The sequence below is a fragment of the Lampetra planeri genome, chromosome 3 (genome assembly GCF_965212315.1).
Source record: "Lampetra planeri chromosome 3, kcLamPlan1.2.h2, whole genome shotgun sequence".
NCBI classification, from domain to species: domain Eukaryota; kingdom Metazoa; phylum Chordata; class Hyperoartia; order Petromyzontiformes; family Petromyzontidae; genus Lampetra; species Lampetra planeri.
In genome coordinates this window covers 8,918,753-8,943,894 of record NC_136109.1, presented here as the reverse complement: position 1 = coordinate 8,943,894, position 25,142 = coordinate 8,918,753, and the positions used below count along the sequence as shown (strand labels likewise).

Below are 25,142 nucleotides of genomic sequence, written 5' to 3'. Positions count from 1 at the left end.
TGACAGCATTTGTCTGCTCCTATAAATTTCCACGTGACGACAAGCAACTTTGTCGGTCTGTAATCTGCGATCGCCCGGTCGCTTCTGACAAAGAGCGATAAAACATGAAAATCTCAATGGGCGCCTTAACTGGTTAAATAAAGTCACATAGATGAAACATTTAAATAATAATAATAATAAAATATGATAATTGTTTTTTTACCCTTTTATCGGGCAACAAAACTGACACCTTTTTTTACAAGGAGTCATGTTTGCATTGACCACAATACCTGCAGTCATAATGCAAACAAAAAACACAACTCTGATAATGCACACACTGTCCTTGAAGTTGATTGGTCCACACCCGAGACAGCTTTCCTTAGAGCCTAGTCTCACATGGTGTTGGACCAGATGACGCCAAAAGGCGCAATAAAATAATCAAATGAAAATATCGAAATTCATGTTATCATTTTTTATTATTTCAATTTTTCATCTACGTGACTTTCATCGAAAAAACCAAAGAGTACGGATCCTTGCAGTCAGAATAGGTTAAATAAAATTAAAATAGCGAATAGCTTTTTAAACACAAGACAGAGCCTCGTACCGGTTGCGGGAGGCCAACCGCTTGCGCTGAGCAGCAGCTGCAGCAGCAGGGCCTGAAGCAGTCTCCAGCTGGCCATCGTGAACCCGCGCGGGACTTCGTCAGCAGGAGACGGAGGAGTCGGGCATAGCGCGGAGTGCGTGCGCGTGACCCGAAGCATGCGACCTCTGAACCCGCCGACCTCTGACCCCACCCCGGCAAAGGGCTCTCTCTCTCTCTCCAAGGCGTTGCTGGAGACGTTGAGGTCCGTTTAGGTCTCAGGACATGGTCAGGTGAATCCTGTGGTGGAGAAGAGGGAGGGAGAGAGTTTTTGTCATCGTTAGTGTGGACGTCCGCCGTTGCCATCGAGATCATCAGCAGCAGCATCATCATCATCATCGTCCAGTACACCCGTCGCGATGGTCCTGTTTCCGATTAGCACCCCTTGGCAACGTACGGCGCAAAACAAGTTCAGCATACATACGTACATACATCCGGTCTATCACCAGCGACCCATGACAAAAGAATTCCTTGAAAAATCAAGTCGGCCACGGGGAGAAAGCCCATGCGCATCGGTGGGTTACCGCGCCTTCAAGCAACGGTACAGACGGGCAAGAGAAACCAACTTGCTGTACTGCCTGCTGTTCTACAGTCGGCTCGTGTGTCTCTCCCTGGTACGTAGGGGGGGGGGGGGGCGACGTTTTGCGCGTTCGCTCGCTGCAGGCGCCGTTGAATCGTGGCCATTCGCAGGCCACGTCAGTCGCTCGGTCGCCCGAGGACAGAGGAATGACGGGACGAACGGACGGGACGAACGAGACGAGACGAACGTAAAAGGACTGAATGGGGCGAATGAACGGGGATGGATGAACGAGGGCAAACGTAAAGGACTGAATGGGGCGAATGAACGGGGACGGATGAACGAAAAGAAAAAACGAACGAACGGGACGAACGGAGCTTCGGTGACAGATGCCCCCGCATCGCAAACGCGATGGGGCCCCGCGCGCTCGCGCGGCAGAGCGAGAATGCGTACGAGGCGGAACGACGTCGCGCATCCGGCAACCCGTCGGTAATTACGCTCGCAAATAAACACACGGCGGCGGTGGTGGGGGGATTGGAGATTGTGTCGGCGCGGAGAAAACACAACGACCACGAGCGCAGCAGCAGCGTCGTCATCAACAATAACAACAAACAAACAAACAAACCGCGCCGTTTCGTGAGTGGCGACAGAGAGTGGCGGGGGCGCGCTTGGAGCGAGCAGGAAACCCGAGCAGCCGAAAGCTCAAGGCGACCCAAGTAGCTCAAGGAGTGGAGTGGGGAGGTAGGAGGAGAGGGCCCGGATTGATGGCAAAGGTAGGAGCTGAATCAAACGTCAGCTCGAACTCATTGTTATTTACTTTCTGATCCAACCACACTGGGCGCCTGTGAAGAAGAGCTTCATAGCTTTTTTGATTTAAAGCTTTCGTGACTGCAGGGATTCATCTTCTTGGTTCTTTCGGTAAAGTCACGTGGAATTGAAATAATAAAATAATAAAAATAAAACATAATAAAATTATTCTCACGACGTTTCGGCCACAACGCAAGCAGCCGTCCTCAGGTCAAGAACAGGTCTGTCGGAAAGACAGCGTCTGACAGACCTGTTCTTCACCTGAGGACGGCTACTTGCGTTGTGGCCGAAACGTCGTGAGAATTATTTTATTATGTTTTCTTTTTATTATTTCCCTTCTACGTGATTTTACCAAAAGAACCAAGAAGATGAGCTTCATAGCTCATCGGATTCCTCGTCCAGTCTAAACGAAGATTCCGATGTTTCGGAGATCCCGATAAACGTAGCATGGTAATGCAAACAACACGGGCAATTAAAATCCCAATCTCACCTGTATCTCTCATCTCACGACATCTCTATCGTCGCGTCTGCATATCTCTCATCTCACGACGTCTCAATCTGTTGTGTAGATCTCTCTTATTACACGAAGTCTCGATCTGTTCCATACATCTCTTCTATCATCTCACAAAGTATCTTATCAATTGGAACAGGGCGGGCGGGCAACATCTAAACATAACTTCACCGCCACCACCGCCGCAATGGATCCCCTGACCACCAGCAATCCGGTGGCAACTATTTAAGCTTCCGACTCGGCTTAAGTAACAAGGTGCTGCTTCGAACACCGTACATTTTTGCTTGTTTAGTTTTCATAAGGCACGGCAGCAGAAGGCAAATGGCTCCGTGACTGAAGTGGAAACCAGACTTTCTAACCACAGAGGGCTTTTCGTTAAATCAACACACGCACGCGCGTTCTCTCTCTCGTGCGCTACACACACACAAAGACAAATATCCCCCGTATAGCTTTTTTTACGGACTGTTAGGGGCAAGTGCTTTTAGCGAGGAGCACCTACCAAAGTCGACACGGCACACCACGCGCGGCCGCCTTTGTCTCCCCAGTGGCGATGTTTACACACCGCGCCGGGTACTCATTTCAGGCCGAGTCGACCTAGGGGTGGCCCCGGGAACCGGTTCAAATAATCGTCACCTGGCGTTGTCCGTGAGCGGGAATCGATCTCGGATCGCCGGGCTCATAGCGCAGCGCGCTAACCACTACACTGCCACACGCGCTCATACACACACATGCGCACACGCTCACACACACACATGCTCACACACACACACACATGCTCACACACACACACACTCGCACACACACTCTCACACTCACTCACACACACACATGCTCACACGCTCACACACACGCTCACACACACACATGCTCACACACACACACATGCTCACACACACACATGCTCACACACACACATGCTCACACACACACACACATGCTCACACACACACACCCTCACACACACGCACACATGCTCACACACACACGCTCACACACACATGCTCGCACACACACACATGCTCACACACACACACATGCTCACACACACACACATGCTCACACACACATGCTCACACACACACATGCTCACACACTTACTCACACACACTCACACACACACACATGTTCGTACACACATGCTGATACACACATCCTCACACACACACACATGCTCACACATACACACATGCTCTCACACACACATACTCACACACACACACACATGCTCTCACACACACACACATGCTCTCACACACACACACATGCTCTCACACACACACACACATGCTCACACACACACACCCTCACACACACGCACACACGCTCACACACACACGCTCACACACACACGCTCACACACACATACTCACACACACACACACATGCTCTCACACACACGCACACATGCTCACACACACACGCTCACACACACACGCTCGCACACACACACATGCTCACACACACACACATGCTCACACACACACACATGCTCACACACACACACATGCTCACACACACATGCTCACACACACATAAACACACGCTCACACACTTACTCACACACACTCACACACACACACATGTTCGTACACACATGCTGATACACACATCCTCACACACACACATGCTCACACATACACACATGCTCTCACACATACACACATGCTCTCACACACACATACTCACACACACACACACACATGCTCTCACACACACACACACATGCTCTCACACACACACACACATGCTCTCACACACACACACACATGCTCACACACACACACACATACTCACACACACACACACACATGCTCTCACACACACACACATGCTCTCACACACACACACACATGCTCACACACACACACACATGCTCACACACACACACACACATGCTCACACACACACACTCTCAGAAACACACACACGCACATGCTCTCACACACACACACACATGCTCACACACACACACACTCTCAGAAACACACACACACACATGCTCACACACACACACACACATGCTCACACACACACACATGCTCTCACACACACACACACATGCTCACACACACACACACACATGCTCACACGCACACACATGCTCTCACACACACACACACATGCTCTCACACACACACACACATGCTCACACACACACACACACATGCTCACACACACACACATGCTCTCACACACACACATGCTCTCACACACACACACATGCTCTCACACACACACACACATGCTCACACACACACACACATGCTCTCACACACACACACACATGCTCTCACACACACACACACATGCTCTCACACACACACACATGCTCTCACACACACACACATGCTCTCACACACACACACATGCTCTCACACACACACACATGCTCACACACACACACACACATGCTCTCACACACACACACACATGCTCACACACACACACACTCTCAGAAACACACACACGCACATGCTCTCACACACACACACACATGCTCACACACACACACACTCTCAGAAACACACACACACACATGCTCTCACACACACACACACATGCTCACACACTCTCAGAAACACACACACGCACATGCTCACACACACACACATGCTCTCACACACACACACACATGCTCTCACACACACACACATGCTCTCACACACACATACATGCTCTCACACACACATACTCACACACACACACACATTCAGAAACACACATACACACATGCTCTCACACACACACACACATGCTCACACACACACACTCTCAGAAACACACACGCCCGCACACTCACCGCAGAATCACGGCAGCCGCGGCGATGTCAGCGAGCGACTATTCTGGTGCCGTGGTCTCGACACGGCACCTGCCCGGCTGCCCCCCTTCTGTCTCGACAGTCACCGGTCGTGGTATTTAAAGCAACGCACGTGACTCAAAATTTTGAGGCCGAGCCGACCTAGGGGAAGCCCAAACATAGCTCAGACACAAATTTGGCAACAGTCCCTGAACCCCTCCTCCCCCCCCTACCCCCCCCCCCACCGCTTTTGATTCGTAAACTCCGAGCGAGATGACGGAAGAGATACTTAAAAGAATTTCGATTTAAAGCTTTCGTGACTGCAGGGATTCATCTTCTTGGTTTCTTTCGGTAAAGTCACGTAGAAGGGAAGTAATAAAATAATACCAATATAAAACATAATAAAATTGTTTTATTTTAATAAAATGTGAATGGAAATAATAAAATAATAAAAATAAAACATTATAAAATTTCGATTTAAAGTGTTCGTGACTGCAGGGATTCATCTTCTTGGTTCTTTCGGTAAAGTCACGTAGAAGGGAAGTAGTAAAATAATAAAAATAAAACACAATAAAATAAAAATTCTCACGACGTTTCGGCCACAACTTCAAGCAGCCGTCCCTCAGGTGCAAAACCAGGTCTGTCGAGGCGACAGCGTCTGAATGATACGCTTCATTCAGACGCTGTCGCCTCGACAGACCTGGTTTTCACCTGAGGACTGGACCGTGTTGCAAGGCAGCGCTAATGCGGCTCTTCCAAGCGCGGTGTCACTTTTCGACTGATTCATCCTCCGAATAACATCACCGACGGAGCTCCCGGAGACGGGCAAGGCAGGGCCCCCCATCCGGTCACCCTTCGGGTCACGGCGTTCTACCAGCCCATACCCCCCCCACACTCCTCTTCCACCCCCCAATTCCGCCGCTCCCCCCCCCCCCACCCCGGGGGTTGACGGCACGCTGCCCGATGGCCGTTCAGGACGCGGCACGGGTCATCGGCACGACCGAGCGATCTCCTGGGGGCAGAATCCCACGCGCGCTCCACCCCCCCCACCACCACTACCTACCCCGTTCCTGCCCCGAGGTGGCCATTCATCATCGGCGGGATGGGGGGGGGATTAATCCGGAGAAGCGACACGAGTCGTTAAAAATCAATTACGCCAGTTAATATTGCAGGTGTCCCGGAGCAAGGTCCGTGCTCATGCGAATTAAATGGGCGGCGTGGCGGGGTTCGCGGCGTTCGCGGCGTTGGCGGCGTTCGCGGTTTAATCATCGAAAGATCCGGCGACGTGGATGAGGAGGAGGAGGAGTGATGCGTCGAACGAGAGAACGTCTCTCGATCTCGATTTAAAGCTTTCGTGACCGCAGGGATTCATCTTTTTGGCTCTTTCGGTAAAGTCACGTAGAAGGGAAACAATAAAATAATAAAAATAAAACATAATAAAATATACTCTTAGTTCTTTCGGTAAAGTCACGTAGGTAAAAAATGAAATAAAAATTAATAAAAATAAAACAATAAAAATCACGACGTTTCGGAGGCAACACAAGCTTCCGTCTTCAGGTCTTCAGGTGAAGACGGAAGCTTGTGTTGCCTCCGAAACGTCGTGATTTTTATTGTTTTATTTTTATTAATTTTAATTTCATTTTTTACCTACGTGACTTTACCGAAAGAACTAAGAGTATGAATCTTTGCAGTCACGAAAGCTTCAAATCAAGAACATAATAAAATAATTCTCACTTGTTTCCCTTCTACGTGACTTTACCGAAAGAACCAAGAAGATGTCTCTCGACGATCTCTCCTTTCTCGCGCGTCCTCCGTGGGGGATTGAAGGTCTCGCTGTTTCATTGCTTTCATGGCTTTATTTTGGTGATTTTCGAAACGTTTTTCGGGTTGGCCATGTTTTGTTTGTTGTAGTACAGAGCTAGACTGATGGCCTTAATCTAAGTTGCCTTGTGGTTGTTGTTGTTTGACTTGCATCCCACTGGGATTTTTGCACACAGCGTTGGTGTACGGTGCTTTTTCTGCAATATTTTGCCGCCTTTTCTTGGATTTTCTGTTTGCACTCAGTCACATAATCACTTTAAGAAATTTTCTTGTTCATGTTTTTGTTTTTTTGTTTGTTGCGGTTGCACCCGATTCAAGAGCCGAATGGCTCACAGGGCTACACCTAATAGATGAACTTGAACCTGAGATACTTTCGCCGGAACGCCCGCTGCCAGGCTCGCTTGGAGCTTGGGTGATTAGTTGCGTAAGGGGGCCGTCCATAAATGACGTCACGCGATTTTGGACCATTTTTGACCCACCGACCCCCCTCCTCCCCCATCGTCACACGGCGTCACGAAAAGTCAGACCCCCCCCACTCTCAAATATGACGTCACCAAGCTCTGCCCCCCCTACCCCCCCAAAAAATAAAAGATGCTTCAAATCGCTTTAAACTATTGTCATTGTAGTGCGCGTTTAATGTGGCGCTGCACTCTGATGTTGTAGGAGAAAACATTTATTACAAAGTCTATTTAATTAAGTAGAACGTGTTGTCTAGATTTATTTAAAGTTGCGCATTTTTACGTGACGTCACATTTCTCAGAACCCCCCCCCTCGTCGTCACACATCGTCACAAATGTCTGACCCCCCCCCCCCCCCCCAGGTGCGTGACGTAATTTATGGACGGCCCCTAAGGCACTCACCACTGTCGTACAAAGCACAAGAGATGCGTTTCGGATTTAAAATGAATACATATTCATGTTTTAAGATTTTTGTTAGAAAAAATCTGATTTTTTTTGCTTATTTGGAATTTGGTATCGTGTACCTGACGTTTTCTATTTTTCAGTGTCTTCGGGTTTTGCGAAAAAGCAACTTCGCTCAACACCACGCCGCACAATTGTTGGCAGGAAAACAGAGCAAGTGGCGTTGTATTCCGGATGTCACTTCCTTTTTTGGGAATAATCCGTCATCCAAAAAATGGTCATGATCTGGTTTCACATTTTTTTTTACGGATTTTTAAGAAACACATTCCTGCAGAGGGAGCTGGTAGGAACATTGGGTTGCTCGGTCAATGGCCAGGGTCAACGGCGGCGTGGTGTATTCCGCAAATATGCCCGAGCCGGCGTAAGTAGGTTGAACGTTGAGTTTTATAAGGGCACCACGAGGTGACCAGCCCCTCCCCACCCAGCCCCTCCCCACCCAGCCCCTCCCCACCCAGCCCCTCCCCACCCAGCCCCTCCCCACCCAGCCCCTCCCCACCCAGCCCCACCCAGCCCCTCCCTGCCCACCCAGCCCCTCCCTGCACGACGGACGGACACAATAATCCCCTGTGGGCTGGTGGAACCAGTGGGTTCCTACCAGTAAAATCTCAATCACTCCCCCCTTGCCAATGTCACCGATACGCTGCTACCGCTCCGACGTCTGCGTCCAGTACCGAGAACCACCGAGCCAAACAAAAGCGGTAGGCACCCCGAGTAAAAAAATAAACTATAAAACTACAGCAGTGGGAGAGATAACAGCCAAGGTCGGCCAGCGTTGTCCGTCTCGTTTTTTTTCCGTCATTATTTCTATTTGCCAAGCAGCAATAACGAGATCAGTTTCACAATAACAGCGAACGGCATTTCCATTTACGTTTTTTACGACAAAGGCAGTAGAATGATTTGAAGCTTTCGTGACTGCAGGAATCCATACTCTGTGGTTCTTTCGGTAAAGTCACGTGGGTAGAAAATAAAATAAATCACGACGTTTCGGGCACAACACGAGCAGTACGTCGTCAGCATTGAATGAAAGCTTTCACACCTGATGATGGACGCTTGTGTTGCGCCCAAAACGTCGTGATTTATTTTATTTTATACCCACGTGACTTTACCGAAAGAACCAAAGAGTATAGGCAGTAGAATGTCCAGGAACGCCGGCACGCCGGACTTGCGACGCTTCGATTTGATTCCATCTCCCGGCGTGCGAAGTAAAATCAACGGCGTGAGTTTCTCAAATACTGCCCGCCGCCTCTCCCCGACCCCCCCACCTCTGTAACAGCTGTGTGGCTGGCGTAGAAGAGTAGGCCAAATACATTCCCACAAGAGGTGGGGACGGGGGGAGCTCACAGCTGCCACCTTAGCTGTTAGTCGATTCCGCCAGCAGTGACATGAGCAAGCGGACTACAGGGCCCGATGCTGTGCCAACCGACGCGTAAATAAAACTGCCCGGCCCTTTAAATCTTCATTTGAAGCTTTCGTGACTGCAGGAATCCATACATAGACCTACTTCAGCAGCTTTTTGTCCCTGCCGTGGATGTTCCCACTTGATGGGAATTGCTTGCGTTGTGATCGAAACGTCGTGATCTATTACTTTTCCACCTACGTGACTTTGCCCAAAGAATCAAAGAGGCGTGCCCGGCTTTTACTCGGCAGTTAAACATAAAAAAAATACTTCCAAGGATCGTAAAAAAGGCCGCAGCGGTTGCTACGCCCGTACCGCGGCGGTGTCTGGCGCGGTGCTGTTCACACGCTCGGCCCGCAAGCGGAAGGTCGGCGAGGTTCAATGACTTAAAACAATCGTGGGTGGGTGGCGGGGGGTGGCGGGGGGTCAATAAAACGTGGACAACTTTCGTGTGGAAGTCAACAAGTTTCTTGCTACGGAGAGACTGGTCCGCTCCCCCCCCCACCTCTCCTCCGTCATGGGCATGTGGAGTTGCCACCGTTGTCTCAGGGCAGCCGAAAGGGGTTGAACACTGTGCCCCCAATGCTCGTTCGAAGCACGGTAATGCTATGATTTGCATATTAGTAATACTAATAATGACGATACAAGGCCAAGGCGCAGCCCTGCAAGTGCCTGCTCGGTGATGCGCGGAGTAACCTCAACTAGGATGGGCATTCTCACGGAGGCCCTCTCCGGGATACGTTTGCGTATTGTCGGAAGCTGTCCAGACGACGACGTCTTGGGAGGATTTGGAAGCACCCACATTTTTACCCTACCAAACACACAAGCTGTACATCAACTGCGGTGTATACACATCCATGCTGCGGCTGCCGCTGCTGCCGATGCTGTGTGGGCGGGCAGTAAATAACAAAGCACAGACACCCCTTTTGAGAGCGGATCGAACGCAATGTTTGCACGGCGGGTTTTAGTTCCTTGGCACGGATAAAACCTGACCCTCGCAGGTGCAAGGGGTTCACGCGAAAGTGTTTCCCGACTGCGTGGTGAGTTACGGTGAATTCTTGGGGTCTGCGTTGCCCATAGGCACCAAAATCAGCTTCACTAACCCAGCCAGCCGCCACCACCGGCTTTACAGAAGCAGGAAAACTAAACCGGTGATGTTAACTACCTCGCCCGGTATACAGGAGGTCATGGGTTCGATCCTGATCAACCCTGACAATGCCTGTAGAATAGAATAAAATAAAAAATATTTTTTATTATTTCCCTTCTACGTGACTTTACCGAAAGAACCAAGAAGATGAATCCCTGCAGTCACGAAAGCTTTAAATCAAAAAAATGCCCGTAGAGTTGGAATTTGTATGTTCGCCCCGTGGTCGTGTGGATTCTTCTCCGGGTCCTCTGATTTGTCAAAGTATTTGGTTGCTATAAATGTCCACGTAACGATGGGCCATTTCGCTGAGCTATCATCTGTGGCCAGGTCGCTTTGAAAAAGTGCGATACAGCTGCGTGGGCCTTACCTGGTAAAATCCAAATGCGTTTTTAGTTTTAGTTTAAAATCAACTGCATCATCATCTTCTTGGTTTTTTCGGTAAAGTCACGTAGAAGGGAAGTAATAAAATAGTCAAAATAAAACATAAAACAATTCTCACGACGTTTCGGCCACAACGCAAGCAGCCGTCTGCTTGCGTTGAAGACGGCTGCTTGCGTTGTGGCCGAAACGTCGTGAGAATTGTTTTATGTTTTATTTTTACTATTTTATTACTTCCCTTCTACGTGACTTCACCGAAAAAAAAAAAACCAAGAAGATGAATTCCTGCAGTCACGAAAGCTTTAAATCGAAATGCATCATCATCATCGTCGTCATCATCCCCATCAGCCACTGATCAATCCACTGCCGGACTCGACTCGCTTGCAAATGCGATTTCATCCTTAGCACCCGTGTATCGATATTTCAATTTATGACGTGCAATTTTGAGGGACGGTGTTGTCCTTTGTGCGGTCCGGGATTGTTCTTGCCGTTGTTTTGCTGCTTGGGAATGGGTGTCCTGTATTTATGAAATTAAAACGTTCTACTTTTTTCTTCTTGGTTTTTGGTGGTAAAGTCACGTAGAAGGGAAATAATAAAATAATAAAAATAAAACATAATAAAAAATAAAAAATATATAATTATATTATCTTATTATGTCCATATTTTTTTATTTTATTATTTCCCTTCTACGTGACTTTATAATATTATTTTATTATGTATAATTTTTATTATTTTATTATTTCCCTTCTACGTGACTTTATTATATTATTTTATTGTTTTATTTTTAATATTTGTATTATTTCCCTTCTACGTGACTTTACCGAAAGAACCAAGAAGATGAATCCTTGCAGTCACGAAAGCTTTAAAACGTTCTACTTTATCTATTTTTATATGTTTGACCGATTTGCTTACTTCCCCTATCGGTTTTTTTTCGTCTTGTTTGCCGCTGGAACTTTCTGAGCTGCCCCGAGAGTGTTGTCTTTTCAAGTCAGTTTATTTATTCTATTTAGCTTTTCCTTCTCTCTGAGCCTTTCCTTATCCTTATTCTAACAAGGCGCCTTGAGACATTAGCGGAAGGAACCGTACGCATGAGTGTAACTTATTATTATTATCTGTGAAGAAAGAGCTTAATGGCTCATCGGATTTCTCCTGGGATAAATACGAATTCAGATTCTGGCCATGATGTGTCCTGCCCAAGCCCACTTTTATTCATAGTTGTGATGATGTCATTAACCTGCGTCTGTCCGCTAATCCACGCATTCCTATTTCTGTTCAACACGTGGTAGGCTTTCGAGAACAATATCATCCGTAACATGGGTTTTTTTTGGGTTAGGTCTTTCAGCGTACCTATTTCCACGCTTCTTTGCGCACTTTTCGTTTCAATCAACTTGTTCACATCACAATTGTCCCCCCTTCACATGAACACTTTAACAATTTTCCAAGAGGGAATGTATGTAGTGTCCTGGTTATAAGTATCTGTGATTGGTCGGAATCTGTCACATGTAATGTCCTGGTTATAAGTATCTGTGATTGGTCGGAATCTGTCACATGTAGTGTCTTGGTTATAAGTATCTGTGATTGGTCGGAATCTGTCACATGTAGTGTCCTGGTTATAAGTGTCTGTGATTGGTCGGAATCTGTCACATGTAGTGTCCTGGTTATAAGTGTCTGTGATTGGTCAGAATCTGTCACATGCAGTGTCCTGGTTATAAGTGTCTGTGATTGGTCAGAATCTGTCACATGTAGTGTCCTGGTTATAAGTGTCTGTGATTGGTCGGAATCTGTCACATGTAGTGTCCTGGTTATAAGTGTCTGTGATTGGTCGGAATCTGTCACATGCAGTGTCCTGGTTATAAGTGTCTGTGATTGGTCAGAATCTGTCACATGTAGTGTCCTGGTTATAAGTGTCTGTGATTGGTCGGAATCTGTCACATGCAGTGTCCTGGTTATAAGTTTCTGTGATTGGTCGGAATCTGTCACATGCAGTGTCCTGGTTATAGGTATCTGTGATTGGTCGGAATCTGTCACATGTAGTGTCCTGGTTATAGGTATCTGTGATTGGTCGGAATCTGTCACATGTAGTGTCCTGGTTATAAGTATCTGTGATTGGTCGGAATCTGTCACATGCAGTGTCCTGGTTATAAGTATCTGTGATTGGTCGAAATCTGTCACATGTAAGTGTCCTGGTTATAAGTATCTGTGATTGGTCGGAATCTGTCACATGTAGTGTCCTGGTTATAAGTATCTGTGATTGGTCGGAATCTGTCACATGTAGTGTCCTGGTTATAAGTATCTGTGATTGGTCGGAATCTGTCACATGTAGTGTCCTGGTTATAAGTATCTGTGATTGGTCGAAATCTGTCACATGTAAGTGTCCTGGTTATAAGTATCTGTGATTGGTCGGAATCTGTCACATGTAGTGTCCTGGTTATAAGTATCTGTGATTGGTCGGAATCTGTCACATGTAGTGTCCTGGTTATAAGTATCTGTGATTGGTCGGAATCTGTCACATGCGGCTCATTTCAACTTAAAGCTCAATCGCAGCGTGCTAATCGAATTTGACAAACTATAAAGCATGTTTTGATATAAAGCTTTCGTGACTGCAGGGATTCGTATTCTTGGTTCTTTCCCTTCTACGTGACTTTACCGAAAGAACCAAGAATATAAAGCATGTATTTCTTTTATCCCGTTTTCAGAGTAAGATAACACTTATTTTTTTAAGTGACGCAGCATTAATGTAGAAAAATAACATTTGACAGCCCAATGTGGGTGAATATCTCTCCCTCACCCCCCCCCCATGCCAGTCACGGAGGGGGCTGTTTGCCGGTACGTGACCACGCCAGCGTCAGTATGGGTCCGATAAAGATTGGGGTTGGAGGGCATGGGGGGGGGGGCGGGCGGTGTGGGTGGGCCCCCCAACGTGAACCATGCGGGTGAAGCACGCTCGGGCCACGACTACCGCAGTGCCACCTGAACCAGGGCCCGAACCCACGTCGCCAGCGCTCAGGTGGGGCTTTCAACGCGAACGACATCCAGAAGGTACGATGGCGCCCAGACCCTTCAATAACACTTTGGTTCTTTGGGTAAAAGTCACGTACAAAGAAATTAAATAAAATAATAATAGAATACGACGTTTCGATTGCAACACAAGCAACCATCATCAGGTACAAATGAATGAGAAAACAAACGTAGTAAACTTGGAAATGTAATGCAAAGCAACACAGCGAGTCGGTCAACACAAGAGTCAACACCCCACGTGGTTGATTACGTTCTTCCAAAGATTGCTAAATTAGAGAGACAAAACACAGACACGGAGACACATAGACAGACACACAAGCAGAGAGAGACTCACACAAAGACAAAAAAACCTTCGATAACAGGTTAACACGGAGGCTTTCGCGACCAATATCATCCATAACAGGTTTTTGTTTTTTGTTAGATCGCGTAAATATAATAAATGTGTCGCCTGATGAAGCTGGTTGTACTTACTGGCGAAACGTCGTACTCAGATTGTAAATGTTGTGGCTTGGCTCTCCAACACACCGGTGTGCTGTACTAGTATACTACACTTTACACTACACTGCTACACACTACACTATACACTACTATGCACAATACACTACTACACACTACACTATACGCCACACTACTACACACTACACTACTATACACAATACACTACACTCTACACTACTATACACTACACTATCACTACACTACTATACACAATACACTACACTACTACACACTACACTATACGCCACACTACTACACACTACACTACTATACACAATACACTACACTACTATACACTACACTATCACTACACTACTATACACTACACTATCACTACACTACTATACACAATACACTACATTACTACACACTACACTATACACTACACTACTATACACAATACACTACACTACTATACACTACACTATCACTACACTACTATACACAATACACTACACTACTACACACTACACTACTATACACAATACACTACACTACTACACTATACACTACACTACTATACACTATCACTACACTACTATACACAATACACTACATTACTACACTATACACTACACTACTATACACTACACTATCACTACACTACTATACACAATACACTACACTACTACACTATATACTACACTACTATACACTACATTACGACACACTACACTATACACTACACTACTACACACAATACACTACACTATTACACACTACACTACTATACACAATACACTATACTACTACACACTACACTATACACTACACTATTATACACAATACACTACACTACTACACACAATACACTACACTACTACACACAATACACTACACTACTACACTACACTACTACACACTAAACTATACACTACACTACTACACACTACACTATACACTACACCGGTGTGCTGTACTCGTGACGAATTGGCCACGTTCTGTTTACGTGACAACCCTCACTAGTTGGCTGTGTCGGGTGGTGGCCGCTTTGAACGACACATTCATACATTCACGCCTTTGATGACAGTTGACGAACCAAAAAATACTCGGGGAGAAAAAGCAAAAAAACCAAATCTTAATCGCCAAACGCACAAAGCGCAAGTAAATAAGTTACGGAACGCAATTAACCGGGCAGAAAAACACGAACGAAAAAAAAACGACGACCTCAACTGATCGCGTTCCAACACGACCCTGGGACAGCGACTCGTCGCCTGTGTGGGTTGGAGGGCGGGAGGGGGGGGGGCACAAAGGGAGCCCCCCACGACAGCTGCCTGTCTCCCCGCTCGGCGCTCGAACGCGACGCGACGTGAATGCAATTCCGCTCCCTCTCTCTCTCTGTCTCCCCCGGGTTTTTTGTTTTCTTCGTCGTCTTTGTTCCGAATGCCAAGAAAGCTTAGCCTCACGCCGTATTGTGAGTTACACACCCGCCCACGATTTTCACGCGGTTGGCTACGTACGGTGCGAAAGAAGTTGCTCGTGCGGGGAAGGGGTTAGCGCCGCAAATGAGAATGCGCTCGGAAGCCGAGTTCGACTCCCGCACGATGGCCCAACATCGCTGGTGAAAATCGAAACTGTTTCTGCCACCCCCCACCCCCAAGATCAACCCAGCCTCGATTAAAAAACACACAAGCGCTTCATACCACTCGGAAGAGACGAAGGGAGGCTGGCCACAACCACCCACTCCGGCGCCGAGACCGACTTTAATAGGTGCTCGCCAACAGCACTTGCCCCGACGGCCTGTGGCACGATTTCCGCTGGGAAACACCACAACCGCTCCAAGCAATGCGCGGCTCATGAAAGGGTGGCCCCGTGATGAAATCTCACCGATGGAGTTGGGGGGGAGGGGAGGGGTCAAGGGTCAAGGGACAGGCCAGAGGACGGACGTCAAGTTTGGCTGACGGTACAATCCCAGGTGGGACCCAACCAGGCCACGTGGGTTAACGGTGGATGTGGGTTAACGGTGATAACGCCCCAACAAACACACAAAAGGTCCCCCCACACCGCCCCCCGCCTCTACCCTACAGCCTACATAGCCTGTTGGGGCAAGTTCTATTCGCGACAGCTTATTAAGGCCGGCACGGCACCGCGAGGGAGTGGCCCAGGCCACCTTTGTCTCTCCACCGATACTGATGCTTCTTTACGCACGCCCACGACAGGTGTTCATTTAAGGTCGAGGTGACATAACCGAGTACCTAAGAAGACAAAGATCCCCCGTGTAGCCTTACCAGACTGTTGGGGGCAAGCGCTGTTAGCGAGCGCCTATGAAGGCCGAACGGTACACGAGGGGGTTGGGGGGTGGCCAGCACCACGCCCGACCGCCTTTGTCTCTCTCGTGGCGATGTTTACTACACACCGCACCGGGTACTCATTTGAGGCCGGCTCAAATGATCGTCACCGGTGTTGGCCGTGAGCGGGAACTGAACTCGGGTCGCCGAGTTCATGGCGCAGCGCGCTAACCACTATACCACCGCTCCCCTACACACACACACATGCGAACACACGCAGGTGTACTTACACACACACACCGGCACAAAGACAAAGACCCCCGCCGCCTCTCCCGTGTATAGCCCGAAAAGACTTTGGGGGCAAGTGTTGTTAGCGAGCAACTACGATGGCCGGAACGGCACACGAAAGAGGGGAGGTGGTGGGTGGACCGATTCAGATGTTGGTCATGAGCCTTCGCAGCGCTGGCGCTAACCGCCGTGCCACCGCTCCCCGCAACAATGAGCAACACACGCACAAACACAACACACAATAAATCAATTTTAAAACCCCGTGTAAAAGAAACCTGTACACAGTCGTCTCATTGTCCTGCTAATGGCCACAATTTTGACTCTAGACTCACAGCAAGGCTACAGCAAGCAGTATTATGATGCAATGATTAACACACAATATAGATCCGCCCCCCCATATAGCCTTAAAGGGATCTTGGGGCAAGTGCTGTTAGCGAGCAGCGCCTATGACAGCCGGCCCTGCACACAAGGGGGCAGGTGGCCAGCATCACGCCCGGCCGCCTTTGTCTCCCCAAGAGGCGATGTTTACACGTCGCACCAGGTGCACATTTTGAGGCCAAGTCGATCCAGGGGAAAGCCCAGGACCGGTGCAGATAATCCGTCGGGAATCGAACTCGGGTCGCCGTAGGTTCGTAGCGCACTTGTCCCAACAAACCTGGGGAGAAACGCGTCTTTGCATAGGGCGATCCATTTATAGATGCCCCACCGATTCCTCACGACGCCTCTCCTCCTTACCTCTCTGGCGGGTGATGGAATACACCGGGAAAGCGACGGGCTCCCCCCCACCCCACCCCACCCCATCTCACGCAGGAGAGTGGTAAAGGATTTCATGAGTCCGCCGAGGTCCCTGGGAGGAGACGCGTGGGTGCTTTGACAACGTTACTTTCTCCATCACGCCTGGCAGTTATTCTAGTGGGGTAGCTGTAAATTGATCGCCCTACGCAACAACGATCGCCCCCGTATAGCCCTTAAGAGACTGTTGGGGCGGGTGGGGGGATAACGCCGTTAGCGTTCGCCTATGAAGGTCGGCACGGCACACAAGGGGGGGGGGTAGGAGGGAGGTTGTGGCCCAAAGCCACGCCCGGCCGCCTTTGTCTCCCCAAGTAGCGATGTTTTACTCACTGCGCCAGGCACTCGATTCAGGAGGAATCAACATAGCAGAGGTCCCGCGCCTCCAATGATCATGTGCGGTGCGAAAAAGAAAGTTCAACATCCGAAAGTGCAAACGATGTTTTTCGTGAACCGAAATCGAACTTGGGGCCACCGGGTTCTTAGTGCAGTGCGCATTCATCGCTACACCGCCGCCTCCCACAAGACAAAGATCCCTCGTATCGTTTCAAAAGATTGTGTGGCAAGTGCTGTTAGCGAGCGCCTACGAAGGCCGGCACGGCACGCGTGGGGGGGGGGTGGCCAGCGAGTGGCGATGTTCACGCACCGCACCATGGTACTCGTTTTGAGGCCGAGTGCACCTAGGGGAGGCCCAGGACCGGTCCAGGTAATCGTCACCAGTGCTCGGGTCACCGCGTTCGTAGCGCAACGCGCTCGCCGTTACGCTTGCTCTCCCCACAATACGACGCACGCAGTCACACCGACAGATATGCAAGAGCCACACACACGCAACACACGCGCGCAGGTCACGCATGTACAACACGCATGTACAACAACCGCCATTCACCGCCAAGAGACGGCGTCGCCACCACGGCGCTTGTGCCAGGCGAGGTGCACCTTGAGGCATCTTGGCGCCACACCACACGCACAGGTGCACATACGCACGTTCAACACACAGAGAAACAACGGCCACACCACACGCACAGGTGCACATACGTACGTTCAACACGCAGAGAAACAACAGCCACACCACACGCACAGGTGCACACACGTACGTTCAACACGCAGAGAAACAACAGCCACACCACACGCACAGGTGCACACACGTACGTTCAACCCGCAGAGAAACAACAGCCACACCACACGCACAGGTGCACATACGCACGTTCAACACGCAGAGAAACAACAGCCACACCACACGCACAGGTGCACACGTACGTTCAACACGCAGAGAAACAACGGCCACACCACACGCACAGGTGCACACACGTACGTTCAACCCGCAGAGAAACAACAGCCACACCACACGCACAGGTGCACATACAAGCAACACACAGGAGCCACACTGGACACGCTCGCAAACACCTGCACGTTGGACCCAACGCCCTGGAGGCCCTCAGAGTCCCCCATTAAACGGCCCGTCAGGGGCCACGCGCACGCCCGTGCCGAAGCGATCTGAGATCGCGAGGGCACGGGGGCCCTACCCTGTCCCATGGCACCGCCAATGCCAAACATTCTCTGGGCAAGGCCGGCGGACGCAGCCACGCAATCGGCACGCACGGAGCGGGCGGAACAAAGCGTGGCGGGGAATTTTCTGGGAGGAGGCGGACGAGGAGGGAGGAGGAGGAGGGAGGAGATGAATGCCTGCTTCTGTGACGGCACTTTCAAGGGCACAGAGGGAGATGTTAACTACCTCGCCCTGGACGCAGGAGGGTCGGGTAGGTTCGATCCCGACCCTTACGACGCCTGTATATCTGGAGTTTGCATGTTCTCTCTCTCCGTGATCGTGTGGATTTATCTCGGGGTCCTACGGCTTTTCCCTCCGCATTTAGAATCACGCGTGTATGGTATTTGGCTGCTATAAATTCCCATGTGACAAAAAGCTACTTCGTTGAGCTACCAATTGTGACCGGATCGCTCCTGAAAATAAAGTAATATTTAAAAAGCTTCGAAACTAGAATATTTAAAAATACTTATTTTAAAACACACTTTAATGAAATGTACTGTACGAGTAATGGAAGAACTCCACGACTCCAGGAAGTGGCCCCGAGGCTTGCCATAACGTAAGAGACTGTGGTGATTTACAGCCAACGTCAGTTGAGCGTGGACAATTAGACCCAAGCTGAAACATAACATCTAAAAATGATTGTTAAAAAAGAATGTTGATAGAATATGGTATTGTCATCAGTATGACATAAGTATACCAAGTTTGCAGTCGATACCACATTGGAAAGTGGGTTAAAATTGAGTTACAAGATTTGAGGATACTACAACGACGACAACAACGACAACAACAGAGTGAGTTAAATAAAAGCGTGTAAAAAAAGCAGTTCACATAACTCAGTGGGGCCTTGCCTGGTAAAGTAAAAATAGATTAGTTTAGTAGTTAAGCTCAACCATAGCAGGCCATGCTGCACTGCGAACACTGGACTCCAACCGTCTCCTGATCAAATCCCAGATGGGAGTTTAAAGATCCAATCCCAGGACGGATGAAACGGTTTATAAAGCCTCTCCAAAAAAAACAAAAACCTTTCGACAAGTTTGTGAAACAGGATATAAAAAACATGCACGTGCCTTTTGTAACGTGCCAAATTCATGCGTGGAGTGGTGGCGCAACGGTTAGCGCACTGCACCATGATCCCATCGACCAAAGTTTGTTATTTCGGCAGAAAATAAAATATTCAAGAACATTTCTTGCAAACAATGACAATGACGGAACAACATTTGGTGAAAACTGAAGGTACGATTTTTGTGGATCTCATAGTTCAGAATCGGAATCTTTATTTATACTGGAGAAATCCGATGAGCTGCGAAGCTTTTCACAGAATGTCCAGCAGTTTGACAGATACCCCATAGTATTTCCTAGTCACAGCAACCAAAGAAGCTTCGCCTCTCTCCCACGCTAGCCAGACCTGCCGACCGACTTAAATGCGATGAACTCATTTTTATACAGCTGGGTGGACAGACGGGGGAGCGGAAAATAAAAAATAAAAATAAATAACTCCCGGAAGATGGAATCGAACCGGCGACCTCTGCATTGCAAGTCCAGTGTGCTGACCGTTACACCGCAGCAGCAACAGCCCTCGGTGGAGATCATTAACAGATTCAAAAGTCCAAAATCCAAAGGGCAGCCCGTATCCCAGTGAGCGGGCATGGACTATCTCTCTCATCGCTACTAACAGCCCTGAAAAAAAGCTGTGGAAGTTCCACATTCCCACCGCAGGAGCCAAGCCCACTGATAAGAGGACCGCTGGCAACTTAGAACAAAGGCCGTGCTAATGGCAAAGTGTGAGATGTTAACTACCTCGCCTGGTACGCAGGAAGTCGTGGGTTCGATCCCGGCATGTCTCCATCTCCCAGTGATCGCATGGATTTTTCTCCGGATCCTCCGGTTGTTGTTCCCTCCATGTTTAGAATCAACGTGCGTTGAGAGCGTTTGGCTGCTATATATTTCTACGCGATGAGCCCACTTCGCTGAGCCATCGTTTGTGGTGACCAGAATGCTTCTGAGAAAGAGCTACATAGCTGAGTGAGCCTTACCTGGTGAATTAAAAATGGTCAAATAAACAGTATCAATTGCGGAAACCTGGCCTCCCTTTCCAAACAGATGTGTGCCCGTACCTCAAAGGGCTCTCGCACGCGTGTAAATAAACCACTGGGCATGTGCCAGCTTGTGTGCTGCGTTATGCGCGTACAGCCTGCGTTCATGGCGAGCGGTGGTGCAGTGGTTAGCGCTACGCTTCGCTACGAACCGATGGCCCGAGTTCGATTACCGCTCACGGCCAACACCGGTGACGATTATCTGAAACGATCCTGGGCCTCCCCTAGGTCGGCTCGGCCTCAAACGAGTACCTGGTGCGGTGTGTAGTAAACATCGCCACTGGGGAGACAAAGGTGGTCACAGCCGTGGTGCTGGCCACCCACCCCCTCGTGTGCCATGCCGGACTTCATAGCTGCTCGCTAACAACAGCACTTGCCCCAACAGTTTATCAATTCTATACGGGAGACCTTTGTCTTTGTACACCCTGTGTTCATTTACTGTGTATATACACAGACATGTCTGTGTAAGTACATGGTTGTGTAATGCCTATGCACGCATGCTGGGTTGTCATAGGCTGCTGTTGATGCTGGGCTAATGTGGTGGGGAAGCAGACTGCAGCGCACCAAACTCTGTTGTTGTACCGTACTTTCTATGCTCCGGTGTCTATGCCCCCGCCCCCCACCAACTGGCTCGCCAGGAGAAGGCGAGATGGCAAAAACGCGGGCTCCAGCCGTTTAGACTGCACGGGATAGAGCGTTTCACCCTCGCACGCGTGCGTTTTCTCCGGTTGCTCCGGCAGTCCTCGGCCATGAAAAAAAACCCCCACTAATTAATTGGCCGATAACACCTTCATATATAGGGGACGGCAGAGCTTGGGTAAATTGCTGGTGGCGCCGGCTCATCGGGTGAGTGAGTGCCGTGTGGCGGTGGCGTGTTACGAGACGAAATTACATAAATCACAGTGAGAACGTTGGAGCAACCTGCACAGTGGACGGCCGGTGGCACGAGTTCGACTCCCGGCCACGGCTAACATTGGTGGTGTGCGATACCAGAGCCGGTCCCGGATTCGTGGCGTCTCGCGCGATGATGTTTTGTCCTTCTCTTTGGGTCATCGTTGACGGAAATTTAATAAAAATGTAAAACACTACGATCATAAAATCGCCACGTCGGTCAAGTGGCAATGTTGTGCGGCGCAGCCGATGAATAAAGTTTGCGTGTGAACAAAAAGATTGCCAATTTATGACAAAGCTGCCAATTTATGATAAACGTCCCCATTTGCTAATGAAATAACCGGTGCGCTGTTTAATTGGCTGTGTCGGGTGGCGGAGGGCGTACGACACACAGTAAAGCATTGCGTGCGCACGTGGCGATCGAGGCGCAAACAAACATTTCTATCGTGAATCGCGACACTGGTCGCGAAAGCCCTACGATTGTCAACAAGCGAAAAACGACTGTCGAGCCGTACTTTTAGCGCTCATTTCTGTGCACCAAATCGTTACGCGCGCTCAAAGTCACCCATCACCGCTGACAACACCCCCCACCCCCCCAAAAAAAACGATCCCCCCCCCCCGCCATCGACCGACAAAAAAAATTCGCCGAAAGCTGAAATTTTGGCAGAAGCGACGCTGAGATTTAGCGGTGACGGAGGGAGGGAGGGGAGGGGATTTGAGCCGTCAAACCCTGGCGGCAGTTACGAGCTCAAATCGCTCACGGAACGACGACCCAGACAAAGCGGAGGTCGTGTGCGCGTGCGGGATGATTTCGCGGCGGCAACAAAACTTCGGCTGATGCCCGTCCGAATGAGGGATTTGGGAAATGTTTCAATGCAGCCAATTCCCGTACGTCACAAAAGACGCCCCCCGCCTCTCCCCGGCCCCCCATCGCAAACTCAACTCGACCGAAGCTTAATTGTTTGCTGGTGTTGATTTTTTTTCCGCTAACAGACGCATATTTGAAATCTGTCGGCTTTGTTAGGTTTGTGCGGATTAGCGTTGAGCCGGTCGGAAAGTCTGATAGGGGCGGCGGTCGTAATGGTCTTGTTGGGTGCCGTTTGGACATGAAAAATTGCACGCACGTATACGTACGTATGTTATATTGTACGTACGTACGTGTAACTTCTTTCACACCGCACATAGCCAAGCCGTGCTGATCGTGTCACATACAACCCCAGCAATAACACACACTAAACAAAGGCCAAAGATCCCCCGTGTAGCCTTAACAGACTGTTGGGGCAAGTGCTGTTAGGCGAGCACCTACGAAGGCCGGGAACGGCACACGAGGGGGTGGGCGGCCAGCACCACGCCCGGCCGCCTTTGTCTCCCTCGTGGCGATCTTCACACACCGGACAAGCTACTCATTTGAAGGCCGAGTCGACCTAGGGGAGGAGCAGGACCTGTTAAGATCATCGTCACTGGCGTTGGCCGTGAGCAGGAATCGTGTTTGTAGAGGGGTGCGCTTACCGCTGTGCTTAGCGCTCCCCATCACGACGCAACAACAAAATCCACGAAACACTGAGACGTAAAATACTGCACATAATTTACAGCGCTATGTCAAGCCAATGCTTGATAGAGTCCTCCCCGTGCTATGCCGATCACATACACAGGCAAAAAAAACCACAACACCTGACACAAAAACAAAGACAGCCCCTAAGCAACACGCACGCACTTAATACACAACCGACACTCAAAATTGTGCACGTATAACCAGTGATTATTTAAACTATATAAAACGATATATTCTTGGTTCTTTCGGTAAAGTCACGCAGAAGGGAAATAACAAAACAACACAAATGCAAAAAAAAGAAAAATTATCACGACGCTTCGACTGCAACACAAGCAATCATCATCAGGTGTGAAATCCACAGCAAGAATTTTTATTTTTACATTTTCTTGCTGTGGATTTCACACCTGATGATGATTGCTTGTGTTGCAGTCGAAGCATCGTGAGAATTTTTGTTGTTTTGCATTTGTCTTTTTTTGTTATTTCCCTTCTGCGTGACTTTACCGAAAAAAACCAAGCATATGAATCCCTGCAGTCACGAAAGCTTCAAATCAAAATATATTAAACTATTTTTTTTTATTTTACCAGTTAAGGGCCCGCTGAGCGAAATGTCGCCCTTCTTCAGAAGCGACCTGGTTATCACAAATGATAGCTCAACGAAAAGTGGCCCATCGCGTGGAAACTTATAGCAGCCAAATTACTCCCAAAGGCGTGATGTCGACTAGAAAAGGTGCGGGGAAACACCGGAGGACCCGGAGAAAAATACACGCGACCACGGGGAGAGAGAGAGAGAGACATCGCAAACTACAAATAAACATCTTCTTGGTTCTTTCGGTAAAGTCACGTAGAAGGAAAATTATAAAATAATAAAAATAAAACATAATAAAATAATTATCACGACGTTTTTATTATGTTTTATTTTTATTATTTTATTATTTCCCTTCTACGTGACTTTACCGAGAGAACCAATAACATTGGGTATTTTATTTATATAGTAACAAAGAGAGAAAATACAAATTAATATTTTAACTTTATTTTATGTATGGCCCCAAATTTCAGGTCCTCCCTCCCCGCCTCCCCCCGGCCCCAACTTCAATTGGGAACTTTTTCGACCTGTCCCTGATTGTGCCCCCAGCCTTCACGAGAGTCGAAGGAAACCCCGGCTGAAATGAAGAGCTGGCTTTACGCGTTAGTGGGTTGAACGGGGGGCCCCACCCCAGACCCTGACGTGGCCGAACCACCGTCTGCAAACGAGGACACGGCGGTGGTGGTGGCAGCGGCGGCAGCGATCAGAGAAGGAATGCTGCCCGCCTTGCGACGCGACTGGTA

General features: G+C 48.9%; 1 protein-coding gene across 3 annotated transcripts in view; it reads right to left on the bottom strand.

The window, feature by feature from the left end:
* The window catches only part of LOC144717267 (adhesion G protein-coupled receptor L2-like), a 199,985-nt gene that overhangs the window by 120,064 nt on the left and 54,779 nt on the right, over window positions 1–25,142 (bottom strand). For 2 of the 3 annotated variants that reach the window (XM_078592681.1, XM_078592679.1), the window contains exons 1-2: window positions 16,073–16,397; window positions 584–859 (exon numbers count right to left, since the gene is read on the bottom strand). In XM_078592681.1, coding sequence (XP_078448807.1) covers window positions 584–740 — 157 coding nt within the window. In that variant the 5' untranslated portion in view covers window positions 741–859; window positions 16,073–16,397. Of the gene's footprint in view, window positions 1–583; window positions 860–16,072; window positions 16,398–25,142 lie in introns of those variants that run through there. The other variant, XM_078592680.1, reaches the window with a different exon arrangement.